This window comes from Mesoplodon bidens, assembly GCF_964165515.1.
Source record: "Mesoplodon bidens genome assembly, chromosome: 4".
Taxonomy (NCBI): Eukaryota; Metazoa; Chordata; class Mammalia; order Artiodactyla; family Ziphiidae; genus Mesoplodon; species Mesoplodon bidens.
The window spans coordinates 115,852,214-115,870,346 of NC_138160.1; the positions used below are offsets into that span (position 1 = coordinate 115,852,214).

The 18,133-nt window shown below is 43.6% G+C and overlaps 3 protein-coding genes across 7 annotated transcripts in view; 2 read left to right on the top strand and 1 right to left on the bottom strand.

The window, feature by feature from the left end:
- The window catches only part of SMAD5 (SMAD family member 5), a 106,968-nt gene extending 99,244 nt beyond the window's left edge, over positions 1 to 7,724 (top strand). For all 5 annotated transcript variants that reach the window (XM_081233043.1, XM_081233044.1, XM_081233046.1 and 2 more), the window contains one exon: positions 1,234 to 7,724. In XM_081233043.1, the coding sequence (XP_081089169.1) occupies positions 1,234 to 1,377 (144 nt within the window). In that variant the 3' untranslated portion in view covers positions 1,378 to 7,724. The remainder of the gene's footprint in view (positions 1 to 1,233) is intronic.
- Positions 7,725 to 14,228: 6,504 nt separating this feature from the next.
- Positions 14,229 to 16,016, bottom strand: SMIM32 (small integral membrane protein 32). The gene has a single exon (XM_081233068.1). It carries the CDS (start codon positions 15,740 to 15,742, stop codon positions 15,431 to 15,433), a length of 312 nt encoding a protein of 103 aa, XP_081089194.1. The 5' UTR covers positions 15,743 to 16,016; the 3' UTR covers positions 14,229 to 15,430.
- Positions 15,547 to 18,133, top strand: part of LOC308616704 (uncharacterized protein) — a 469,470-nt gene continuing 466,883 nt past the window's right edge. Inside the window, exon 1 of the mRNA XM_081233063.1 lies at positions 15,547 to 15,577. The gene's annotated coding sequence lies outside the window, so the exon portion shown is untranslated. The remainder of the gene's footprint in view (positions 15,578 to 18,133) is intronic.

The window sequence follows — 18,133 nt, forward strand, 5'->3', positions numbered from 1 at the left end:
GATTTTGAATAGGGGCTGAGTTTATAAAAGAATTTCAGTTAAAGGCTAAATTGCTAGAAAGCATTTAATATTAAAATTGCTTTTTAAGTTCCTTAGCTTCAGCAGTTTCAATTATTATTAGATCCCATTAGGTTGACATTAGGTTAGAATTCTTTACCATACTAATTATTTTCCTTGTTTTAAGCTTTGTTATTAAGGATTTGAAAAGTTCAAAGAACTTTTCAAATTTATCATTTGCTCTTGGCCTAATTTTATTGGTATTCCAAATGATGGTGCATAAGCAAAATTTAGAAAGAATTTTTGTATTATATTTCAGCAGCCTGTCCTGTACCTGCTTGTTCCTTAAGGATTTAGCCAAAGAAGAGCAATTGTCAAATGCTCTGTGTAGGTTTTTTTTCTTTTTGGCCCACAGCCACACAGCCCAGTATTTTCTTGCGATATATAGGCTTTGTTATAGGCCTGTTTATGCAGCAGTTTATCAATAGCCCTGAAGGCATTTCCCTTGCCTTCTATAGAAACATGGCTTTTGCATATTCAATTTAGTCTCCCAATCCACCCTCATCACAGCTGCTTACTTTTCCTGGGCCAGGACTACTGTAAGCAGTAAAGCAGAGAGCTAGTTAAATTCAGGCAAATAGAAGTGAAAAAATTCTGTTTTACTCTTTGGAGTTTTAGGCTAAAGTGATCCAGCTCAATTCAACCCAGTAATTTCTCATCTTAAAGGATAATGATATGTGACTGCCACTTTAATTACATTTGTATGCATTGATCAGATTTACAACGCCTTATCTGATGTTTAAAAAAAACCCCAAAAATCAGAAACTTTTTGTTTACAAAATCTGATGTGAACTTACATGAGGCTATATTTGAGTTTTATTTATCCCATTAAGAGAGAATATAGCTCACTACAGAAATATTAATATTTTAATTATGAGGTATTGTACCATTATTAACTTCCTAAAAGTAAAAAAAAAAAAAAGAATTCTGAAACATATCTTCATATCTTGCTCCAAGGGTTTCTATTAAGGGGTTATATGTTATTATAATGATGCAGCTATTGTGTTGCTTTTAATTTCATGGTGAATGCTGAGATTGGTTTTGTGAGAGTTTTTCCTTTAGGTATGTCTGTATATCTCTACTGTTAAAGTTTATTTTTGTTAGTGTGTTGAAATCGGTTTCGACTGGTTGACAATTTAAAAAGTGGCTTGCCATGTTATCTGTTCATTTTCATAGGGCTGGGGAGCAGAATATCACCGGCAAGATGTTACCAGCACCCCATGTTGGATTGAGATTCATCTTCATGGGCCTCTTCAGTGGCTGGATAAAGTCCTCACTCAGATGGGCTCCCCTCTAAACCCCATTTCTTCTGTTTCATAGTGTAGAAGTATTCTTTTTCAGTTATATTATTAGTGGACTTGTTTTAATTTTAGGGAAAATTTCAGTACAGATACTGTGAGCTTACATGGAAAACACATATTACAGCTTATTTTTTTTCTACATAATTGTGACCAATACATTTGTTTTTGTGATGAATCAACATATGTTTGTATTCACGTTCATGTGATTAACTCTCAAAAGTGTTGTGAAAGATGCAGAGTGAGTATTGTGCCCCAGTTCAGAAGTTTGGCATTGATCTTAAACTGGAACATACTTTTGCCTTATTGTCCCAGCAATTTTTTTATTTGTTAAATTTTTTTGGAAAAGTAATACATCACATGATGAAAATTATAACAGTATAAGAAGGTGTTCAATGAGAGTCTTCCGTTCTATTCTTGATTCTCCAGAAGCTGTATTTTTACCAGTTTCTTAGTCCTACCAACTTTAAAAAAGTGTAATTCATTGTTTTATAAAAGCATATGGTAGGGGCTTAAAAGAAACTATAAAAAAAAAAGTCTTTTATTTGAAGGAACACTATGCACTGCTCTAACAGGTAGTGTTCAGTAAAAGCCAAGTGATAGTTTTCTAAGTGACATGAAATTTACATTCAATACAGCTAAATGTTTGTCAGTGTATTGTGACTTCACTCAATATTATCTTTTGTAAAATATTTCCTTTTTTAAAAAAAACTTACTGCAAACAATGGATCTCCAGTATATGTCATTTAGTCAAATCTGTCATAAGTACTACTTTATAGCTAGTGACAGTGCATGCACGGCCTTGTTCAGTTATGTTTGCTGCTTTTGGCCAATGTTGCAAGAACTCTACTTTTGACATGCATTAATCTTTTATTTTGCACTTTGATGGGTGACAGTTTTTACAGTTTTTAGAGTAACCTTTTGTGAAACACACTCAAGTGACTTGGACTTACATGTTCATCCTTGCTTCCTTGGTACCCCTTTTGTATTAAACACTGCAATTTATAGATTACAGTTATAGGAAGTTATGCTTTTTCTAGCTTTTGTTGTATTTTCAACCTAGATTATAAGACTGTTATTCTGCAGCTCCAATTGAAGGTGCCTTTTTAATTCCCTGCAGGATGATATTAATGTTGGAAAATCATGTACTTCATCCCATTGCTCTTACTTGCGTCTGTTTCCCCATGCAAGGACCTGTGTCCTGTAGCCATAGGAGCCTCTTCAGTCTGGCCCCAAGGATGAGGCCACCTGTCTGATGCTTAAATGAATTGAGCTAGCTGATTTGAAAACATTCACATATCAAAGAACACAGACTATTCTCTCAGTTACCATGGGTGCTCTTTTTCTATTTTTTTTTAGCACCTATGTGGATACCAGACTCCACAATCCTCAGAGAGGAAAGACATGAAAACTCTAAAATATTCATTTAATCAGTCATGCTTAAGGCCTTTGAGTAAAGGACTCTTAACCTCTTTTTCTAGGGAGCAGTCAGATGGACACTTAGTTATGGCATGAAGAACAAATACATTATTTTGGAAAAAAAAATCACCTAACTTACCTATTAGAAGAAGCTTATTTTCCAGTGCCTTTTAAAAATATGGGGAGCCATGTCAGTCTTCTGTTTAAAATATTAGTTTCATTTGACTTTCTACTTTGCCCTTTCTGCTCTTATGAGGAAAAAAAATGCATTTTTTGAGGAAAGGAGAATGCAGTTCCTTTTGTTTTCCATAACATTATTTATTGCTTTTATAAAGTGCAGCCAATGGATGGTTTTAGTTCTCTCAGATGAAGTGCCGTATGTGTTTCAGCTCACAGTCCTTTGCTAAGTAAAAGGAAACTTTCTGACAGTCACCTGAGCCTTAAACGTAAGTTTTACATGACATGCATTCTCAATCTTCCAGAATTGTGTCAGCCACACAAAAGAGGTTTATTTGCTTAGTGATAGAACTTAGCTATTTACATCATTCTTCTTAGCGGGCTCATGGCACAATCTTTGGAACAAATTTGTAGAATAACTACCTAGGTTGACTGGCAGATACATGTAATCAACTTCAGTGAGCTTGAACTGGTGGAAACTATTGAATTGTTTTATTGATGCTTACAACTGAGTTAATTAAAAATTGTTTTTATTCATGTAACAGCCTTTAGAGTTAGCAAGATTTTATGTGATTGGCTTTTTCTGTGTTTTCTCTAAGGAGCTGTGTCTCGAATGACAGTACTGAAGCTATTAACTGGTAAGAGTTTCATGTAGAAGTATAATTAAGCCTGTTGTATTTCCTAAAAGTTGTTAACTCCACATCCCTGGGTTTTATATGAAAACTTCATTCAATCCAGCTGGTCCTATAATTCCTGAGGATGCTCAGTACAGGAATGGATGGGAAATAAAAATTAGCCAGTGAGATTAAAAAAAACTAAGTAAAATTCTACCAATGAAAAAAGCACCTCTGAAAGAAACCATTTCATAAAATTACAGTTTTAAGCTTTTATTTAATCTCCAGAATGGTTTATAGTCAAATTTATGAAAACATCATCAAAACCAGAATAATCACATTTTATAGCATGTACAACATTTAAATAAATGTATGCCAGCTGAAAAGACAGAGTCTGGGAATAATAAAATTACAACCAGTTTGGTAAATGCAAAAAGAGGAATAGAATCAAAATTAATCTCAGTAATGTATTAAAGCAACAAAAAGATACTGACTGGAAAAAAATAATTTAAGAGGTGCATTTGACTAATATCTCTACATAATTACCTGGCTTATGTTATGGAATATAAACTAGTAGGCATGTTACTGATCTACTGAAATGAACGTTTTTTCTTTAGAGAAAATTTAAGGAAGACATCAATCTAAATGTCAAATATAAATATCAGACTATAAATCACTTTTTACATTTTCTTGTTATATAAGTAAACTATCAATATGATAATAGAATTGTCTGGGTCTCTGAGGTGAAATCCACAGTAAGATTACTGTCAATAGGTAGTTCAATAAGTTATACTTAATAGTATGGAAAGAGGGTGTAGCTATTTTATACTTTTCATAACATTTGAGAGTAAGACATTCTTTTAGGATGTAAAATGATCAGTAAGTATTCAGATCTGAAATCTATTGTTAAGATAAGGACTGGGGCTCACATTATATAACCTTCAGTATTATCTTAGAGTACCTGTGGGAAACAGTTCCCCTGTAATAGTGTTCTTTTAAAGGAGAAAGTTTATACAAAAATGAAATCATGCCAGTAGCAGAGAAACTCTAAATTCAAGTTTGATAGTACCTGTTTAAGTGTTGTATTTCTATTACAGAGAGCATCTAATATACCATTTTAGTTCCATTTCTTTATACTTTTTCTAGTTGCTTGCTTAATATTACTTTGGATCATTATCATTCTCCTACTTAAAATATATTAATATCTTTTATACTTTCTGAAGAAGGAAAAATCTTTTGATAATTATTAAATTCAGCTTCCAATGATGATTTAAATTTTGGACCTATTAACTTTTAAGAGGCTCAGAGCTCTTCCTTGTCTTATTAGTTAAACCCTCACTTAATCTCTCTGGTAGGAATTATGAATGTGTGTCCTCATTATACCCATCAGCTAGATAAGCAAGAATCTTTTAAGGTAGTAGATAGCCTGCTGGTTTTAGAAGTGTTTGGTGATTTTTATTGGCAGGAGTTTTCCTAAGTATTGGTTTATGGGCATCTCCTCAGATATTCAGTAGCGCAGCTTTCTGGGTGGTAATCTCAGGTTTGATGCCTGTTTCAACCCCTGGAGAGTAGCATTTTCCTCATTAAAAGAGGTGGGACTGGGGAGGTTTACTTCTCACAGAAGTATGTATGTATGGAGAGAGAATTTGAGGCATTTCTTCTATGTAAACAATTCTATTCAATACCTGCTAAACAGAAATTTAGCTAGTTCTTTGTAATTCACTGGTTTGAAGTTTAGCATGTCCTAATTACAAGAGGTAAGAGTATTTGTCAAGCCTTTGTTATATTGGATTTTTCATAATAGAAACTTCTCTTCTAAAACGCAGTTACTATGATTGAGGTGTTACCCTAAAATTGGATGATTTACAAAAACCAATGAGAAGGATTTTACATAGCAAATTTTTTTAAAAAATAAGAGCTTATGCTGTAATATTTGCTGGTAGCAATTGCTGTAAAACACGTGGTGAGTTGTTTTGTTGAAAAGATCTAGTCTCAGAGCAGGATTCTTCTGTTATTTATGACAGAGTGAAAAAGGTTTGTGTGGTTCTCGTCCAAATAATTCAGTTCTTAAAATTCCTAAATTTGTCATAAACCATTGTCCTTTAAGGATTTATTTGAAGATAACTGTTTTTTAAAAGTTTGAAATTTTGTGTAGAGGTAGATTTTTTTTTTTTACCGCATTGATAGGTAGTGCCTTCTTAATACTAGCTGGTGTTAGCTATAACAAAACTCCAGTGAGGCCAAACAATCCCAAGTAAAGAAGAAATCTTTTAGAGTCAGATTTTCCCTTCTAATACCATTGGAGATGATGTTGCTTTGATTTATTCATAAAGTATTTTAACTGTAGGGACTCTTGGAGATAATAGTTGGGCAAGTGCTTTTTTTTCAACATGGTTGGTTAAAGTTGCATTTTGAAAATCACCTATGTTAAAATTGGGTAGGACTGTAATCATGAAAACTGGGTATTTGTATGTAATCCTGCCCATGTTCTCTTAAAAAGATATTTCATATGCAGATGATAAAGACCAAATCACTGGCTGCACTCTAGGTCTGCTTCTTACTTGTACTTGTTCTCCTTCTGTTTATGTTGTAGAAAATGAAATTCTAGCAACATGCTTCAATTCTGTTATCTTTTTGATACTTATAAAAATGTATTAGGTTTTACTATATTGTGCTTTTCAAAGCCATAACTCTTAAGAACTTTGTTTTTGGATATTGTTTGCTAATACTTTATTTTAATAAATCTCAAAATCTGGTTAATGTGTGTTTTTGTTTGTTTGGGGGGCTATTCTTTTTTGATTTAACATGTTCCGTTGAGTGAATTTATAAAAAAGGATGAGATTATCAGTTGCTGTGACCGGCTGTGTTATCTGTTTGTGCACTAGCGATAGAAATTGAATATACTAGGCCTTTCCACCAGCATGAGGTTTGCTCAGAAGGATCAGTATGTTTCTATTCTGTTTATAAGAGAGTTGATGTGTTTTTCTTTGTTAGTTTAGTTTTGTTTTGAAAAAGGATTTGAATCTAGAGTCTGGGGTTTTTTAGTTTAACCACTAATTTCCCTTCCCTAGCTCTTTCTAAAATTAGAGGTCTTGACCAGATGATTGAGAGATAGAATAGTTGCTGGCAGAGCTGGCTTTGGAGTCTGCTTGCCTGCATTTGAGTCCTGGACCTCAGAGCTTCCTTAACTCTGTGCCCTTAGGCTTAACCACTCTGTGCCTCAGTTTCCTGATCTGTAAAGTAAAAGTCTACTTGAAGGATTTGGGGGAAGATTAAATAAAGTAATACAAATATAGTACTTAGTGCCTGCCACATCAGAACTCTTTTGTTATTATTATTATCATAACCATCATCTCTTACATTTCTGCTACTTCTTTGGAATTACTACTTCAGAGGAATTATTTCTGATGCTACTTGACCTTAGTAGATTAATCCTTGATTACCCACTTTGCAAATTAGCCTTGTTTTTCTTAATTTTCTCCTTTTAAAAGAAGTTCAAAATCACAGATTAGTTTTGTCATCCCCACCAAGTGCCTGCCTACTTTTACCACCTTCTGTGTTGTATATACAAGAAATACAAACTTATTCTAATTAGAAGGGGATGGTGAAAATCCATGTGTCCCCACTAGAAAAACCCAAACTAAATATTTTAACCTGAAAGAGTAAATATAAAAGCTCTTATTATTCTCTTTAGAAAAAAGGCGTCATCAAAAGAATCCGTATCTGCAAATCAGTTTCTTCTTATGCTTTTTTTTTTTTTTATTTCAAGTGTAAGGCGTTTAGTAGCAACTTCACTGTTTTAGAAGTATACTTTAAAAACATTTGTTCTGGCAAAAGATATCAGTGAACAGTGAGAGGTGGTGTTGGCTTCTCTCAGATTTAAGATAATTAGTTTTCAAATTGCCATAGCCAAAACAGTTCAGGTGACAGGGATCAATTGTGACATCTGCTTCAATTTTCTTTTAGACACGAGAACTCAATGGCTAATGCTATTCCATATTACAGCAGTTTTGATGCAATTCATATTTTATAAATATTTATAAGAAGGCTATCAGTGGGCTATAAGAAAGTATTTCCCCCCCATTTAACATTTTAAATATTACTGTGTTTTTTGTTGTTGAATTTGTAAGCCTATTTTAATAAACTGACTTTTGTAAAAAAAAAAAAAAAAGTCCTGTGTTCTTTTGGTCTAAATCACTTTTTGTGGTTATATTTTAAAGGGGCTATAGGGAAAATATAAAGAAGGGTTTTTGGCACCTTGCTTAACTATCTCCATCTTAAAGTATGTTGCATGGGGGTGGAAGGAGGATTTAGGTTGGTGGTTAAGATTATTATCAATATTGTTTCAAGTGGATGTGTGTATAGTTGCTGTGAGGGGTGTTTCGTGAGGCAGTTTTTTGATGTTTGGGATGGATTTTGAAAGCCTTATACTTTTTCTTAATCTCTTACCCCTTTCCTGTCACCTTTTATTTCATTTTAAATAATAGTTTTATCTGAGATAAATGCTGAGAATTTTAATAGTACAGGAAAGTATGAACTAAAAATCCCAAACCAGTAGTGAACCACTAAACATCTGTGCATGTATCCTTCTAAACTATTCAGGTAGTCATTCTACATCAGTCCTTTCCTTTCTTTGACAAGAATTTAGCTGATTATGGGTGAAACTATAGCTCCTTTTTTGAAAGGGTTCTAAGAGAAATTGGTTTGGTTCCAAAGTGTTTCTTGAATTCTGTATCCCCAAGAGAACATTGTCCTGTGAGCTGTCTCTTATTTTGTTGAATGGCAGACCTTTCCCAAACATATTACATCAAGCTTGGCTCTCCAGATATTTTAATGAGACTGCTGAAGTGACAGGAGAAGCCAATTGGGATTAATCTGGGAAGGCTTTCAGAAAGAAGGAAAATAAGACTTTGGAAAAGAAGGAGAAAGAAAAAAAAAAGTTTTTCATTCTCCATAGCATTTATCACCATCCAACATCCTGCCTGTCTTATTTCTTTACCCTGTTTATAGACTGTGTCATCTCATGGGAATGTAAGCTGTGGCCAGATATGTGTTCCCACTGCCAGAACAGTTTTTGATATATTGTAAGCAGTCGAATATTTGTTGAATGAATGAGAGTACTAAAACCAGATATGATTTTTTATACTAGAATTTAGCTTTAAATTATGTAATAAGACAATACTTAATTGAATGGATTGGAGCTCAGTACTTTATTAGATCTCTTTATTACCCACCTCATAGGAGAAGAAAGGGGGAAATTCAACTAAGAACATTCATATTTATTCTTTTTTTTTTTTTTTTTTTTGCGGTACCCGGGCCTCTCACTGCTGTGGCCTCTCCCGTTGCGGAGCACAGGCTCCGGACGCGCAGGCTCAGCGGCCATGGCTCACGGGCCCAGCCTCTCCACAGCATGTGGGATCTTCCCGGACCGGGGCACGAGCCCGTGTCCCCTGCATCGGCAGGCGTACTCCCAACCACTGCGCCACCAGGGAAGCCCCATATTTATTCTTTCTCTTTGAGCTTTTGGACCTTTGCCCCAAAGTTATCAGGCTCCTGGATTGTTGCTTAGAGAACCTACAAAATTAACAGGCAACTTGGAGCTTTAACCTGTTGACATTTAATATTTTCCCAGAGAATCGAAAGGGCACAGTTTCCTTGATGTATTTGACAAGAGAAAATAACAACAACAACAAAAAAAGTGTGCTTTTTAGTTCATAGCTTACAGGGGCAGGGGCGGCTGTGTTAAGAACCCTGTAGTTTGATTTTAGTGCCCTGGTTTAGATTCCATAATATCACCCGCAACTGTTGTGCCTGAGGGTCAGGCCTTTAATTGCACTCAGGTGGGGCACCCTACGCAGTGCCTTTGAGAAACAGAACAGTGACCTGTGTTTGTACTTCAGAATAAAAGCTTAATTTTGCTGAAGAGAGTGCGTGTGTGATTGTGGGGGGAGAAGAAGCAGAGGAGGGTTTGAAGGGCTATGTAGACATTAGTTAAGATTAATGGTAAACATCCCTTGGTTGTCTTTTCTTTACATAAAATTCTGTGAATTTTACAGAATTTGTTCAGGCCAAGTTAGTGATGGCAGTGAAGGTGAAGATGATGAATGCAAGCACAAACTCGTTACATATGAACAGGGAGCCTGCAAAGATCTTCATATGAAAAGAAAGGTGCTGTCCTTTTACTGTCTGTTTAATAAACTGCTAGACGTTTACCATACCCATTTTCTCTCCTTAATCGTTGAACACCTCTGTCCAGCTGCATACCACATTTCCCAGCCTCCCTTTCAGCTGTGGCCGGTCATGCGACTAAGCTTTGACCATTGGCATAATAGCAGAAATGATACCTGTCATTTTGGCATAATGCTTCACAGAGGAACCCTCTTGCTTTTTTCCCCTTCCCTGTGGCTAGAATGCAGATAGGATGGCAGGAACTAGAGTAGCCACCTCAAAGTGGACACGGGAGCCAAGGGACGAGGGTGACAGAGTTGTGCTACTCTTGGAAGGTTATGTGGAAAAGAAACTTGGAGGTGGGGAGTGCTCTTTGTTGTAACAGTCAGGCTGTAATCTGGTGAGTCCGTACTTGCTTCTTCACTTACTCTCACCAGAGAGTAAGCACTTGCGTGCTTACTGCAAGTCAGGCTTCAGGCTCGGCAGCAGAGCTGTCGCAGGGAGTCATTCCTGTCCTCGTGAAAAGCGAAGCTATAACATAGTTTAGTGGTTTCAGTTTCTATCTAGTTAGGGTTAGTTGATCAGTTTTGGAGGGTGGAGGAGGGGCAGAAATGGAGAATCAAGGAGACTTTAAAAAATAAGCTCTACTCCTGTTTTTCCGAATATCTGGATTTTTTTCTGGTCCTACGTGAGCAGTATCAGGTTGTTTGTTCATTTGTTTAACTAATATTTGAGGGCCTATTAGATGTCAGACTGAGGATAAACTTAATAAAACAAAAATACTTTCTCTCAAGCATCTTCATTCTGGTTGATGGAGGCACAAAATAAGACAAAAAATATATAGGGTAGTGGTAAGTTCTAAGGAGAAAAAGTAGGAAAGGAAGATTTGAGATGTCAGGGATGGGAGGAGGAAGGTGGCTGAAGGTTTAGATCCAGAAACCAGAGATGGTCTCATTGAGAAGGAAATCTCTGATCAAAGTCCAAGAAGAGGTGAGTGAGTCAGTATGTGAAGTAGTGATTTAGTTGATTCTTAGTCAAGGCAATTCAGAAAGCATATGAATGACATGGTAAAGAACTCAGCTTCCGTGCAGGAAAAGGAGTAATTCAAGCAGAAATAGCTAAAGGTACAGAATTTTAAATTGCACGTTCTTTAGTCTCTGCAGGATACAATAATAACTGAAGTGTTACATAGATGGAGACAAGAAATGTCAGTTGCTAACAACTTTGTGGATTACCACCTCCTGGAAACAGGCCAGTTGGAGGCCTGGTCAATGAGGAGCGTTCAACTCAATATTTCATCTGATGCAAGTTTAGTTTAAGGCAGCAAATCAAAGGTGAAGTGTTCGGATGAAGAACCCACAGGCAAGAGTTTACCTTAACCTCTAGCTGTCTTTCCATTATATTCTAGTCAACAAATACTTATTCAGTGTCTGTTTTGTGCTTAACGCTCTGCTGGGCCTTAGGAAAGTAGCAGTGAGCAGAGCAGGCACATGCTGTCCCTGACCTCATACGGCTTACACGGTAGTAGAGGGGAGACATTAAGCCACGAACTACAACACAGTTACTTGATGGCTGCGGTAAGGGACCTGATCGGGGGCTGTGAATGAATGTAACTGACCTCCTCTGAGAACTCAGGCAGATCCATTTTGAGGAAGAGATATTGAGACCTGAGGGATGAGGAGGCATTAGCTGGATGAAGGAGCGGGGGCAAGCAGCTTAGGCAGAGAGGCTTTAGGGATCAACAGGCTACTGTGTCTCGAGCCTGGAGTGCAAGAGGAGTGTGAGGGGATGAGGCTGGAGAGGTTGGTGGGGGCCAGAGGATGCTGCATCTTGTAGGCCAAGGTTAGAGTTTTGTTTTAAATCCTGAGAACAAGGAGAAGCCACTGGAGTGTAAGCTGGGGCTGGAGGCAGATACTGGGATCGGACGCGTGCTTTGGAGAGAGGCAGAAGTGAATGCTGGGCTTTGAATTCAGGTCACGTTGGTGGAGATGGAGGGGAGTAGATGGAGCAGAGTGGTGTCTAGGATGGACTGCACATGGGAAGATGAAGAAGAGTTCGGGGTCAGGATGACCACCATGTGCTTTTTACTTTGGGCAACCAGATGATGGCTCAGTTTACTGAGATGGAGAAGACTGGAGGAAGGCCTAATTTATATGGAAAGGTGATGAATTTTAGTCACTGAGGGAAAGCAGTTGCTATTTTTGCTGCTGCAAACACTTCTGAAATGGTCATCCTGATGGCGAATAATAATGATAGCTCACATTCGAGCACTTACCACATGTCAAACATGAGCTGAACGCTTTACCTCCAATGTCTCCCACAATGTTGAAAATCCCATGAACCAGGTACTGTTATTGTCTCCATTTTACAGATGAGGAAGCAGGTTTTCGGAAATCCAGAAGCATGAGCATGGCATGGAGTGGATGGCCAAGGTCAGGTTACTGGGCTCCAGGACTCTGGCTCTTGGTCTCTACATTATGCTGCTTCTTCTGGTTCCTGGCATCTTTAACCACTTCCCTAATTTCTACCCTACCCACCCTCTTACCCTCCATCAGAAACGTGTTCTCAACCCTCTCGCTTGCCCAAGTGACCCGTTATGGAAGAGCAGCCCAAACACCTATGTCATGGGTCCTATTCCTCAGTTTAGCTTGCAGGCCCAGCCCTTCCAAGGTAATTCCAAGACATCATGGGCTTGATGAAAGAACAAAGGGCAGGAGGATGTGTGTGCATAGATCGACCTTCCTGATATCCATCTAAAGGTCCAGTTAGCACATTATAGTCCACTTACCCTGCATATCAGCAGAAGACAGACATGAACTCAGCCACATCCTTTCCAGGGGAGAATCTGGGTCTAGGTCCCAAATGACAAAGGACCCATTACTGCTCAACTAGTCTAACACTAGCCGAGAGATGAGAATGAAATTATTTAGGGTCACATTCCTGGCAAAAAGCAGGAATCTAGTCCAGTTCCTCATAGTGACCCTGCTTGGTTTCTAGATTCCAGATCTACACGGCGCAATTACTTAGGAATTTCTTCCAGAAGTATCTGTTCATTTGAAGTGGCCAAACCTTTGGCTTAGGTGGCTAAGACCACTGAAACCCTGTAGAGACATCAGAAAGATGGTTTCCAAGTTATCTCCATCTTAGCATTTTTTAGCTTTAACCTCTTGATGCCTTGGGACAGTATTATATTAAGGGATCCCAAGAGCCTCCTGGATCACTCTGGCTTCAACTGGTTCTGGTCCAGGAACTTCAGGTGACCTCTAAGCCAGAAGTCCACTGATAATCCCCCCCCCTCGCATTTTTTTGTGGTCACAATAGAGCTGTGGTGAGAGCACATCCTGTTGGTGGGTCAGCTTCTCCCTTCGGCGGTGCTGCCTCAAGCCTAAGGCTCAGTTACAATAACAGCTAATATTTGAGTGCTAGCATGTTACACTGATTATGTCATTTGACATTCAACCCTGTAGAGCTAGGTGATATAATACTTATTTCACAGATAAGGAAACAGCCTGGGATTAAGTAATTTGCACAGGGTCACACAACCAGTGAGCAGTGGAGCTGGGGTTTAAAGCTAGACAGACTCCAGAGCTTGTGCTTCTGACCACTCTGCATACTGCCTTGAGATCTATCCATGGGGAGATGTGGAGGAGGAATACGCTGTCTCTACATTAGTCTCTTACCCCTCACAGACCCCAGACTAAAGCTGGAGGGTCCCGCATAGCAGCAGTGTGTGATTTCATTATGCCAGCCAGGGCTCTCATACCTCCTTAAAATTTATTCCATTTAGTCTTCTCTGCAACCAAGGGTCACATGGATTAGCTGAGTTACCATTACTATAGGCTAGAAAGGTTTGGCTACATTTCCAAAAACCAAACTGTTCTGTGAGGTTATCATAGAATTAGCTCCATTAGGGCTTGGTTGGTGTTAGCTCTCCAAGACATGGGTAATCAAGCCCAAGATGAACTGTCAGCTGCTCATCTCTGCTGCTTCATGGGATAGGAGCAGGAGGGGGTCTTGGGCACTGGCTGAGGAGAAGTGGTGGTGAGGAGCCCTAGCCTGAGACTGGAGCCGTAGCAAGTCTTTTCCCAGCCTCAGCTGGGGTCCTTAGATGGGTTTCAGTGTCAACCCTCACAAAAAGTTTGTAGAATTGTGTGCCTGTATGCATTTTGCCAGACAGGCATCCTTAGTATTGTTCAGATTCTCAAAATCTGAGTGACCCCTCAATGGTTTAAAACTACTCGATTAGATAATCTACCAAATCTCCTTTTAGTCAAACATTCTCTAAGCTCCGGTGTCCTAATGAGCCAGGTGACTCCTGAAACTTCTAAACCACCATAAAGAATTCTCCCTAGAATTAGATTAACTTTGAAAATGGTCAAGGTTATCACAATTCTTTCTATTCCCTCTCAGGTTCTTTGAAATCTGCTCCTCCAAGCTGGGCTTATTCATCCCTTGCTTTCCCGCTGTGTTTTCCAGAGCTGGCCTCCCTGTCTACCTTGGGCAGAAGTGCAGAGCAGCTGCCCCCATCGCCTGACCCTCAGGCCCTTCCTTCACCAGGTGGTTCTGGTCCAGAAAAGGCTTCTGGAAGGGCTCAGGCCCAGAGAGGCTCTGAGAGCGACGGAGTGGATGCCAGGTGGGAGGAACCACCCAACAGGGAAGGTCTCCATGGAGCCCTATTAGAGGGATTTTTTTTTTTTTTTTTCAGCAGATGAGGCAGCAATTCCTCTTTGAGACCCACTCGGAAGACACTTGCCAGAGCAAGTAACTGACTGACCCTGGGGAAAGGTGGAGCTGGAGAGGAGCAAGCATCATTAAAACTGACCTGGGCCACAGCGAGGTGGGAGGCGCGGTGCACTTGGGTCTCAGCCTGCTCAGGATCGCCCTGCCCTTTATCCCCCTTTCCCAAGTGGCGCAACCAATGACCAGAGCGTTGTCAGCACTGGGTCTAATTCGGTGAGGTTTTATTGTAGAAATGCGGCCCCTGGAGATGGAGGACACTATTTCCTGACCACAGGGTGCTGCAGGTGGGACCCTGCGCCTCTAGACCGGCTTCTCCTTTGCGCGTGCGGGCAGAGAAACTGGGTCCTCAGACCCAGGCGGCACCCATTGAAACTCGAGTCCCCTCCTTCCCCAGGGGACGAAGCTTCCGAGAGCCATCATTCCCAAGTCCGGCTGAGTTCACACTCAGATCCTAGTGGGACCCTCGGTGCCAAAGAGTGGGAGAGGTGGTAACAGCCGCAGGAAGACGGCTGCAGGGCCGGGGATTCCGGACAGGCAGCTCCCGGCTGGCTGCGCGCTCGGGTAGTTGCGCGCTCACAGCGCCTGCCCCTTGGGTGTGCAAAGTAGGGAAGTCAGCGGGCGGCGAGAAAGGCTCCCTTGTCCGGGTGGGAGCGCCGTCTTGCAGGAAGCCCCCCCCCCCCGCCCCGCCCCCCCAGCTGGGCCCGCTGTCCAGGGAAGAGAGAGTCCTCCAGGGAAGCAGAACCTTAGTTTCCTGCGGCCACGAGGATCGGGACCTTCTACAGCCTCCTAACGCCTCCTCCTACTCCCTTGACGCCCAGGGTGCTGCTCGAGGGCGGGAAGGGTGTTGGGGTCAGGGCGCAGTGTTCCCAGGGGCGTCAGGTGCACCCTGCCTGGCTCACACCGACTGCTGGTGGCGAGACCGGCACCGGGCGCCTGCCGGCGTGGCTGGCTCCGCCGCTACACCGGCCTCATCTTCCAGGGCGCGCGGGCGTCCCGCAGCGAGCGGTCGTGGGGCAGCGCGGCGAAGGCCGAGTGGCGCAGCTGGCAGCCGATGAAGAGGACGACGAGCGCCACGGAGAGCAGCAGCAGGAAGAAGAGCAGCAGGTAGGTAGGCAGGTCAGGCTTTGCGGCCGCGCCGTCCCGCATCCCGCGCGCGGTAGCTAGCTCCAGCGGCAAAGCGCCCTCCGCCTTGACCGTGGTTGCCAGGGCCAGCGCGCCGCCTACCGCCGCTTCGGGGCCGCCCGTGGCGTTGAACACGTCGCCGTACATGGCCCGCGGGGCCGCCGACCCCGGCCCGGCCGCCTCACTTCGCTTGGCGCCGCCCGGCGCCGCCCCGCTCTTCCATGGCGTGCCCTGCTTTTCCCGCTACGGGTGACTGACCGCGAGCCAGATGCCTGCGGGGTCGCCGGAACCGCGGAGCCCCCGGGCCGCCGCCGCTCCGTAGCCAGCCGCGCTCAGCTGCCCTCCCCGTGGGGTGGTGAACCCCACGGCTCGGAGCTGGACGGCTCGGCGCCCGCGACCCCCGGACTTTTCGGGTTTCTCGCCGTCGCTACCCGCGGTCCCGAATCAGCGACCCGGGTTTACGGCCGCCCTCTCAGCTCGGACCCCAGCTCCGGTGAGCTCCGGGCTCCGGGGCGCCCCTGGGCTACGGCGGCGGCGAAAGCTGAGTGGTGAGTGTGGCCGCAGCTCGGGATCCCTGCTGGGCGCCGCCAGAAGCCGAGTGCACAGAGGGCGCAGGCAGAGTCCTCCGCGTCCTCCCGCGCTGCCGCCGCTGAGTCTCGGAGCAATTCTGCAGCCTCGAGTCCCTGTTGAGATGCCGGGTGTGCGGAGAACCTGTCCCCGCTGGCTTCGGCTGCTGCGCTCCTGTCTCGAGCTGGAGACGGAGCTCTGAGGCGCCCCGCGCGCTCAGGTCCAGGGCGGGGTGGGGGTGGGGGGGTGGGGGTTGGAGGGGGGCGGGACTGGAGGCGGCTGTCCCCGGGGGCTGCGAACCAATGAGAGCGAGAGAGGACAGGTATGCCCCCCCCACCCCCCCCCGGCCAACCCCGGCCTCACATCACTCTCGGACAGAAGGACACACAGAGAGGGAGGAAGGAAAAACACAGGGTCATGGAAAGACAGACGGACAAAGAGACGATTACAGACCTGTGAACAGAGACACACGCAAAATAGAGACAATATGGACAGCCAACCGGTTCAGAGACCAGGCTCAGACAGGCATGGATACCTGTTTTTGTTCTCGTGGACATTCTCCCTCTAGGCACAGCCTGGTTGGCTCCGAGTCCCAAGACTGGGTAGTTAGGAGAGGGCAGGGAGGCCCTGGGCAAGGGCAAAGGGCTCCCAGACAAGCTGGGGCTGGTTCCGTGGGCCCAGGCTCCTCTCTAGCTGAGGGCACATGTGCTTCCCCACCATGAGCTCACTTTCTCAGCACCCTTGGCCTGTTCTGCTCAGGCACAGAGGGCAAGAGGAAGACGTGATGCTGGCAATGGCCCACCTGCCCTTGGCAGCCCTGGCAAAGGCTTGGTGGCCAGGACAGGGGTGAGCAGTCAGCAGAACCAAGGGGTGTCTCCTTTCCAGGAGTCCACACTCTTCACTTCCTTTGCAAAGTTTTCCAAGCCCCCCAGATTAGAATGGGAACCAGTGGCCTGGCCACCACAGCCCCTGCACTCTTCAAGAAGCACTGACTGCCCTGGACTGTCATGGTCTGGCACGAAGCTAAAGGAGGCAATTGCCCTCAAGGTTCCGCAAGTGTAGGGTCAGGAGGGAGTGTGCCTCCTTCCATTTTGCACCCTGGGCACCTCAGTCCTCACCCTAGTCCCAGCTCTGAGACACCTACAGGGTCAGCCAAGGTCATAGCCTTGTCTCCCTCCCCCACACCTCCTTCCCCCATCAAGGGGTACAGGATGTGGGAGAGCTTGGTGAGCACCGGCCGCAGGAACCTGTGGGAAGATGAGTTCGTTATTCACCTCTTCCCCACCGCACCTCGCACCTGCCCACAGGCTTAACAAGAGCAAGCAAGGTGTGCAAGGCCATCCTTGGCCAGAGCGCTTTCCCACAAAGCCCAGCTCAGCCCAGGAGAAACACCTCTGCAAGCTCTTTGTATAACACTGAATTGTGGGCCTGTCCTGACCCTACAGAGAGTTTGACTGCTTGCTAAGTGAGGTGCAGAAATGCTCCAGAGACCCTCCTCAGTGTTTTCCTGCAGTTCCATGGACAGGCCTGTGGGGAGCCCCCCTGAGCATGGGGGTAGGTGTGGCTGTGAGGTGGAGAGCGGGACCTGGCAGGACTTAGCATGACCCCATCTGCCCACCTTGGTCCTGGGGCACTGCCCAGTGTGCTCCAAGGGCATAGGGCCCTGAGCCCCTGTGCCCGGCTGCTGCTTAGGCCAACTCCTCATTTTCCAGATGGGAAAGCTGGCTCCGAGAGGGGCAAGGCTTATCCATGTTAGCACAGGACAGCCTCCACGTAACAGTGATGCAGCAGCCGTGGATGTGGGCTGCTCAGGCAAGGAGCAGAGTCCCTTCCTCTGAAGGCCTGAGCTATTTGGGATAGCATTTTACTCAGCCAGCAGGATCCCAGGGACATTATGTGAAACCGGAAGAAGCTTCCTCAGGGACACTGTCAGCCAAGGGGAGAGGCAGCATGTGGATTGGATGGAGGGGA